Source organism: Nicotiana attenuata, unplaced genomic scaffold (assembly GCF_001879085.1).
Source record: "Nicotiana attenuata strain UT unplaced genomic scaffold, NIATTr2, whole genome shotgun sequence".
Taxonomy (NCBI): domain Eukaryota; kingdom Viridiplantae; phylum Streptophyta; class Magnoliopsida; order Solanales; family Solanaceae; genus Nicotiana; species Nicotiana attenuata.
Window position 1 is genome coordinate 381,103 of NW_017670745.1, and position 8,721 is coordinate 389,823.

An 8,721-nucleotide genomic window follows, 5' to 3' on the forward strand; every position below is an offset into this window, starting at 1 on the left:
AAACAGTGAGCACACGAATCGGTTTCCTTTCGGAGCTCATTTGCTACAATGAAAGCAACACCACTAACGATAATAATGTGAAGCTTTTCAATGAAAGGATATAATTGTATTAACCTTCAGGAACCTCCTGCGGGGGGAGGGGGGGGGGGGTTGTTAAAACATCATAGGATGAATAGATGTGAAAAGGAGAGAAAAAGTTCCAAGAAGTTACATCAGTAGTATCCATGTCTATGTTGAGTGTCTCCACAAAAGGTGAGGCTCGCAAAAAGCCAACTACTCCATACAAGTTAAACTTTTTCATATGCAACTCTAGGGTCAGATGTTTGCATTTTGATACTGGAATTAGCAACCCTTTGAACTGGAACATGCACAGGACCTGGTGCAGCAATCCCAACCAAAGTAGTAAAGAATGAAAAAAAGCAATAACAACAAAAAGAATGTACTCCACAGTCCACATCAGAGTGAATCGAACCGTCTAAACACTCTATGCTACATCAATGTACTAATATCCCGGTTTGTACAAAACAATCAGAGAAAATAAGGACTTTTGAGTTAAAAACAAACCTCTGTGAACCAAGTCCCGATTGTTAGCTCCGTTGCACAACTCACCTTTTGAAGATTATCTTGTACGAGGGTCCTAAGAAGTTGATGATAATCACGACAACTGTCTTCCTCTATATTAAAATGTTCAAGAAGTTCAAACTTGATGTCTTTGATACACTTAAGGTTGAAAGTGAGGCAGGCATTTAACAAGGAGGACACATCTACTAGCCTGCACTTGAGATCATAAAGATCTCCTGAAATCTCCAAATGCTGAAGATACGGAGCAATAATTTCCAAGGAATGATCACTTCTATCATTAGCAATCCAATAACCTTTCAAATTCAGTGTCTTTAATTTGAAGGAATTAATTTCTAGGCGACTAAAACCCGCAACCAAAGATAATTCTAAAGTTTCCAAAGAAGGACATCCAGACAGTAAGTTCACAATATGGTCCTCAGATAACAGAAAAAACTCCAACTTTAGGCTCTTTAAAGACTTCCACGCTATGACCGCATCACGACTAAAGCAACAAAATATAAAATCTAAATTTATCAACGACGAACATGTACCGAAAGATTCAGGCCAAGTGCAAGTGCTATCATCATCAGACCAGAAAACAACATTTTCCACTTTTTTCTCAACAGCAAAACTAAGACATCGACTGATTTGCGACAGGTGTTCATCCAGGATACTACTATCTGACCAGTTTACATACGTGTCACTGCAGTCGAGCTCCAATTTTTTTTATTTTGGGAGAAAGGGAATGGGCTAATACATAGTCAGCAAAGGATACCGGGTTTTCTGCTTTAAGGTAATCTCTACAATTGAAACTGAACTTATCAACTAAAGTAGAGAGATAGCGCCACCTATACATGTTGCGAATGCATCCTTTGTCGGCAAAAGAGAGAGAATTTGAACTAGGAGCGACTCCGGCAACTCACTGAGTCGGTCTAGGGTTTCTTCAACTTCAGTCTCTTTCTGTTTCTTCGACGGTGGAGTAATTGTCAAATTACTACTTCTAAACTCGTCGTCTCTGCTGGATTCGCCGGAAGTCATGGTTTTGGTACCAAACGGATTGGGAAATTGGAATCGTCAGTTGAAGCAAACACTTTAAGGGTTTCTTTTGTAAATAAATACATTTGACAATCTGACCCGAATATAAGCTCTTTTTCCGAAATACATCATTTTTGGAATTAGGACTGATGCGAATTATTCCAAGAGAAATGAAGTACGTACAAAATAAGGTTTTAATTTTTATCTACTTACTGTGTAGACAAAATTATTACTCCATACTCCTTCCCTTTACGTGAAGGGTGAACCTATTTTTTAAAGGTCCGCATAAAAAATAATGATTCCTTTTTATATTTGTAAACAATTTATCTTTATGCACTGATTTATAGTCACACAAAATATATGTGCATCATTTTACTTCATAAGTTTAAAAATCTTTTTTTTTCTTAAACTTCGTGACTAATTAAATAAATTAATAAATTAAAACGGAGGGAGTAGTACATACTTAAGAAACAAAAGTAGGTAAATTAGCAAGATAAATAAGAGGCACTAGCAGTAAATAATATGCTACAATTAGTAAAATGTAAAAGCAAATAATTATAGTGGTAGAATACAAAATGTTAAATAAGCTGAACGCCAAGATAAATTGTTTAAATAAAAAATAGTGCTAAGCTTAGAGATCCGTCTATTATTTGACCAAAAGCATTCAATGAACAGAACTTCTTAATCTATTTAACACCAAAGGAATTGTGACATTAGTAATCAGATTATTAGTAGGGAACATAAGGCCATTAAATGACCAAAAGATCCATTCTTTGTGCTGTCTAAGATCTATATATTAAATGTCATAGTTGTTCTTTTTCTTTGTTCATTATGTTCTTTGATACTTTCTAAAGCATGCGCACAGTGGTAGAAGAGTCTTAAGTGCTTCAACAATTTTGGGGTTTTGACACAGTTACCCACAAAAACAAAATTATTTATCCTTGTCTACTCATTTGCTTTTCTACCCATAAATTAATTATATTTCCTACCCATAGTAGGTTTTGTGGAGAATTTTTTCTTTATTCTCCAATTCTTTTTTATTTCTATGCTTATTTTCTTTTCTTTTTTCTTTTTTTTCCTTTTCTCCTTTTCTTTTTTCTCGTTTTCTTCTTATTTTTTCCTCTTTTCCTTTTCTAATTTCATTTAACTTCTTTTTTTTATATTCTTTTTCTCTTCATAATCTAATTTCATTTACTGTTTTCACTATATTTTATTATTCTTTTTTTTATATTATTACTAAAGAAAAATCAAATTGTGTACCATTTAAATGTAGCTAATACAACCAAAAAAATATTAACTAACATATGATACTAGTATAGTATATAGCTATACCAACAAGGTATACAATTGTACGCAATGATTTAAAAAAAAATTAATTCAATTATTAAACTAAAATAATATCAGTTGTCAATAAAAACTTTAAAAAATTCTAAAAGGATCTAATTGTAAGAGTATACCGTCACATCATATAGCATACTGTAATTTTTTTTTTGCATTTTCAATTTGCCCCTCACGCTGGGTAAAATCTTAAAACAAATTAAAAGGGAAAAGGTAGGTGAATTTACGGGTAATAAGTATACTATTATAGTATATTGTATACTATTACAGCATATTGTTACAGTATCTTGCATATTATTACAGTATACCATAACAATATATTGTATACTATAATAGTATACTGTTGCAGTATAACTATATACTCCTATAGTATATTAGTATACCGTAGCGGTATACTGTTTTGTAAACTATAATAGTGTACTGTTGCAGTATAGCTATATACTCCTACAACATATTGTATACCGTAGCGGTATACTGTAGCTGTGTTCTTCTTCGATTTTCAACTAAAAATTTCGATCTCAATCACCTCAAATCAGGTCCAAATGCTATCAAATTTCAGTATGAACTTCCAGAAGGTACTACAAGCAATATTTAACGGCACCCACTTTGAATCAAATAAGAAATCTTCAAAAATAAAATTGAACTTCAAGCCCAACAATGGTGGATATTCAAATATACACAAAAATTTAAATTTGGGAAGCTTACTCGAAGATACTATAAGCAATATTTTATAGCACCACATCGAATCAAACAATAAATCTTCAAAAAAATTATTTTCTTCCTTAAAACTTTACTATAACATATAAACTTGTTATCAGATGGGGCGATTTAGAAGGAGAAGATATTGTTTCCCATGATTGATAAATGCAAAACTCCTAGTAGTTTTGTCAAAATGCACAGAATTTGTACGTAGTAGTAGTAGTAATGGTGTGAGTTATTTCACTTTTTATACCTGAAATTAAAGATGAATAGAAGAAATTGGTTTTGGGGAACTCGGTTACTAGTGAGACAGAGAAGATGTGATGGAAACTTTATAGTAATTGAGAGAAGCTGATAAATCGAAACTGACTTGTCAACAAATAATAAAAGAATTAAAGGACAGAGAGGACTCTGACGCTCTTCACACTCACCTATGCAGAACGTACGATAAGATTCTAGTGGTGTGAGACATAACTAGCGGGTAAATAGTTTGGGGAGTATGGGTAGGAGTAGTAAATAGTTTGGGTCTGGGCATTAAAGGGTAAATAGTTTGGAATTAATGGGTATAAAGTGAGATTTTCTCAACAAAATTTTTTGACACTTTAATACATTATTGTATCAGACCACTAATCTGCCTTTATAAACATATTTATTAATGTAATATCTTTTCAAATAAATTGTTTCAATCTTATACAGATTATTCAAAACTTAATTTACCAAAACAAGGGGATAAAAGATACCAGTAATTCTTTTATCAAGGTCGTTCCACAAATTTTTACGACCCCTAGAGTAAGCTATTTCAAATTTCAACCGACAAAAAATTTGTGCCTGATAAATGAAACTTCCAGCTGAATCAAGCAGATGTACAATATGACCTCAATCACTATTGTACGATAAACTTAGCAACCGTAAACATTAGGTACTTCATAAGGTTAAGATAACAGGAACAAACAGTTAGTAGTTACATAGACAAGTTCAAGATTTTCATCACCAGTAATTACAAAAACTAAATATAAGGTAACATTACTGGTAAACTGAACAGAAATCTACTTGCATTCTTTCTTTTCTAGTATACCTTTTTTTAATCTACTTGCAAGTAGCAATCTAATAACAGAAAGCTCACTCCTGGAGAACCATAATTACAGAGTTGGCAGAGGATCTAGGGCAAGTTAACAATTTCTCAGCCAGTCGAATTAAGTATTGGGACGCCCAACAGCTCTCCCACTCTCTTCTCTTTGATATGATAACCAACTTCTCCAAAACCTTTGCATTCTTTAACAGAAATTCTGAAAGTTTGAAAAGCTTGTCAAAGCAGCATTCTAAATGATCCTTCAAGTATGTTAAGGAGATAACAATCTTAACATTCTTGAGGTTGGGAAACTCAAAGCTTGAAGTCCAGCTCTGCAAATCAATAGATTCTCCTTTGGCTGAATATCTTAACCCAAAGTTGCAACGGGCAATATTAAACTGGAGACAGAGAATATAATCAACACAAAATGCAGGCGAGCCGAATAAAATTGCAGAAAGCTGACAAAAAAATATTTCACAGTAGAAAGGTCTGGTACAAAAAAGATCTGAATCAAACCAATAATATGGTACTGGGAAATGATTCAGATGGCTATTCCTGTGATAAAAAAATTATGGCTTAGGTAACCCAAGCAAAGACTGATAGTGCAACAATCCTTTTCGTTCTGGAGCTCATTTGCCACGAAGCAAGCAACAACAACGAACGTATTAAAGTGTAGCTTTACAGTGACAAAAACGAAGCTTCTCACTGATAATTAAAGATGTGTTCTGACCTACTGTAGTAGGTTAACACCCTCCCCATTTTTTATTTCTCTAAAATACCGTTACGGTTCTTACTGCCACTTCATTATCTAACTACCTAAGGAACTTTTTGGTCTTCTCCACAAAAAAGTCTATATACTAAATAAGTCCTGTTCTGTAAGCCAGGCCATTCAATCCTTTACTCTTCACCAATGAATCGGGAACCCCCCCCCCCCCCCCCAACCTCTTTTTAATTGAATAAAGACAGAAAGGGACTGCCCCCAGCGAGATTTGAACTCAAGCCTGTCAGCGCACTATGATTGACCACTGGACCGCTTCCCTCATTGCTTGAAGAAATAGCAACAGCATAGAAAAATAAAAATGGGGAGGGTACCTACCTACCACTCTCATGTAGTAGGTTAGCAAAACCCATACAATAAAGAGAGGAAATTCCAGGAAGTTACCTTAGCAGTAGCAAAGTCTATGTTGAGTGTCTCCACATGACGAAAGGCTCGCAAAAGGCCAGCTACTCCAAACAAATTAAACTTTTCCAGATGCAACTCCTCTAATGTTAGATATTTGCATTTTACTTCAGGAATATGCACCCCTTTGAACTGCAACATGCACATAACCTGGTGCAGTAATTCCAATGGAACTAGTAAAGACTGGAGAAAGCAACAACAACAAAAAGAAAGTTCTCCACCGCAGAGACACAACGCTGGGACGAATCAAACCATCTAAAATATTCTTTTATCTACCACTCTGCTTAAAAAAAGAACCATCTAAACACTTCAAGCTTTATCAATGTACAAAATATTCTGGTTTCTAGATGTATCTTTTGGAGGCACGATAAAATTCTAAAAGTTGACAAACAGATTGCAAAAAGGCCCACGAGTTTCTGTAATTGATCATGTTGCATTAGTGAAGTTTATGCAAAAGTTCTTAATTATATAATGTTCTACATTCTGCAAAAGTCTACTAAATATCAATCAGAGAAAATAAGGACTTCCGAGTTAGAAACAAACCTCTATAAACCAATTTCCTATTGTTAGCTCAGATGCACATCTCAACTTTTGAAGATAATCTCGGACGAGGATCCCAAAAAATTGATGTGAATCACGACAATTGTCTTCCTCGTCATCAGCATCTTCTTCAAGAAGAGCTTGGCCATCTTTGATACAGTGAGTATGGAAAGTAAGAATAGCAGTAACCAAGGAGGAAACATCTACAAGCCTACATTTGAGATGAACTCCTGAAATCTCTAAATGATGAAGATATGGGGCAACAATTTCCAAGGTTGGATCACGTCCATCACTAGGAAACGTAAAACCTTTCAAATACAGTCTCTTCAAATTTAAAGAATTAATTTCCACTCGAAGAAATCCTCCAACTGAATCAAATTCCATCGTTTCTAAAGCAGGACAGCCTGACAGTAAGTTTGCAATATCCTCATCGGATAACACCAAATACTCCAACTTTATGCTCTTTAAAGAATTCCACTTTATGACGGCTCCAGAATCAAAGCAATAAAATGTCAAATGTAATGTTACCAACGAGGAACAGGTGTAGAAAGATTCAGGCAATGTGCAACCGTTTCTATTCGAATTTGACCAGTACACAAAATCTTCCACTTTTTTTTCAACAGCAAAACTAAGCCACTGGCTCATATGCGATTTGTACCGAGACAGGTGACTGCAGTCGAGCTTTAATCTTTTTATTTTGGAAGAAACAAAATGAGCTATCACATAGTCAATAAAGGATACGAAATCGCTTGTTTTCCGGTAACTTGTACGAGTGAAATTGAGGTTATCAACTGAAGCCCAGAGGTAGCGCCACCTTTTAGAAAGAATACAGGTTTTGAATGCATCCTTTGTCGTAGGCAAAAGAGAGAGAATTTGAGCTAGCAGTGAGTCCGGCAACTGACTAATACGATCTAGGGTTTTGGTCACGCTCAACTTTTGTTTCTTCAAAGATCGATGATTTATCAAATTACTACTACTACTAGTTGTAAAGCCGTCATTTTGGCTGGAGTCGCCGGAAGAATCTTGGCTGGAGTCGCAGGCGGAATCTAGGCTGGAGTCGCCGGAAGAATCTTGGCTGGAGTCGCCGGAAGAAGCCATGATATTAATTTTGGGTCCAAAAGGGTTTGAATCGTCTCCTCGCTCTAATACGAGTAAATTCTTTATATGGCCGCGAGAAGTTTTATTTTGTGTGAGTTGTACCAGGTTATTTTTGTCTTATAAATTTGTGGACCCCAATTTACACTTTTAGGTCCACAGAAATTTGAGTTGATAAAACTGTGAGACAAAAAGGTTACTTCATACAACTAGTGTCAGTTGTATGAGACACAAAGTAAAATTTTCCATATAGCCACCTATCTTATAGGAATATTCTATCAGAATCATTTTTATTTATTTGAAATAATAAAATCACTTAACTATTGAATTTTGACTCAAAAAAGCTACACATATTTGAGTCTCGTCACTATTGAGCTCCGATTAAATCCGAATTCTCCCCGGAAAGTTCCATATAATGATAAAGCGCTCCTTATTAAAGACAACTTTATACTGACTCTTTCATATTGCACCACTGCTGAGATTGGACTATTCCCTACCGAACGACATAAACTCTTTAACGGGTCGAACCAGAAAACTAAGGACCCATCTGGGCATAGATTTTGTCAAATTTTTTTTTTGGCAAATGCATTTTTGTTCATAAATTTTATTAATATTTTGGAAAATTCCCAAAAGCCAAACTAGTTTTGGCCCAAAATATTACTATTACATTTTTAAAAATTGCCCCAAACTTCTGTATTTTATAAAAAAAAAAAACCACTATTTATTATTTAACAATGATGCTTCGTCTTCTCGGTCATCTGATAGTGTATTATATAGTTCATTATAAAAACGATAATTTGTACCAAATTTATTTATGTTCAGGATTATGTTTTGTGATATGATAATGAATTTTATTGATGAAGGTATTGTTGGGTATTTGTGATAGTTTTTAGAACTTGTAGGTATAAGTCCTGTTTCACGTTTTTCAAAAAAATAAAAAAGTAAATATGTTTGAAAACTGATATCCAATCATCTTCAAACCAGATTTCATTCAAATCAAATTTTTCAAAACATATTCGGGAATCTATGGCCAAACGCTAGTGTTGCAGAACGTCCTCCTCACACAAACAGATACAATCATACAATGGAAGACGGATACTGACGTGATAATTCTAGTACATTGAGACGTCAAAGTCTAGCGCTCAAATCAATATTATCTTCATAGAATAAAATATATTGAAAGAGTGTTCAAAATAAAATATTT

At 34.4% G+C, this 8,721-nt stretch overlaps 1 protein-coding gene across 3 annotated transcripts; it reads right to left on the reverse strand.

Moving 5' to 3' along the window:
- Nucleotides 1-4,532: 4,532 nt before the first annotated feature.
- On the reverse strand, nt 4,533-7,583 carry LOC109242934 (F-box protein At5g03100-like). Of its 3 annotated transcripts, none has more exons than XM_019409826.1 (3): nt 6,426-7,582; nt 5,865-6,014; nt 4,533-5,100 (listed from the first exon to the last, which is right to left on the reverse strand). In XM_019409826.1, the coding sequence occupies exons 1-3, from the start codon at nt 7,518-7,520 to the stop codon at nt 4,753-4,755; spliced, it is 1,593 nt and encodes a 530-aa protein (XP_019265371.1). In that variant the 5' UTR covers nt 7,521-7,582; the 3' UTR covers nt 4,533-4,752. The 3 variants fall into 3 exon arrangements, with proteins under 3 accessions (XP_019265371.1, XP_019265370.1, XP_019265372.1); XM_019409825.1 differs by having other exon boundaries at nt 5,865-6,032; XM_019409827.1 differs by lacking the exon at nt 5,865-6,014 and having other exon boundaries at nt 6,426-7,583.
- Between the last annotated feature and the right edge of the window lie 1,138 nt (nt 7,584-8,721).

Excerpts from the sequence above, each read along its gene's own strand:
- LOC109242934 (XM_019409825.1), bottom strand. The coding sequence starts at position 7,520 with ATGGCTTCTTCCGGCGACTCCAGCCAAGATTCTTCCGGCGACTCCAGC. Across the intron at positions 6,033-6,425 it reads TAGGAAATTGGTTTATAGAG|GTTATGTGCATGTTGCAGTT; the intron begins GTTTGTTTCTAA and ends TTACTGCACCAG. Across the intron at positions 5,101-5,864 it reads TAGACTTTGCTACTGCTAAG|TTTAATATTGCCCGTTGCAA; the intron begins GTAACTTCCTGG and ends CTCTGTCTCCAG.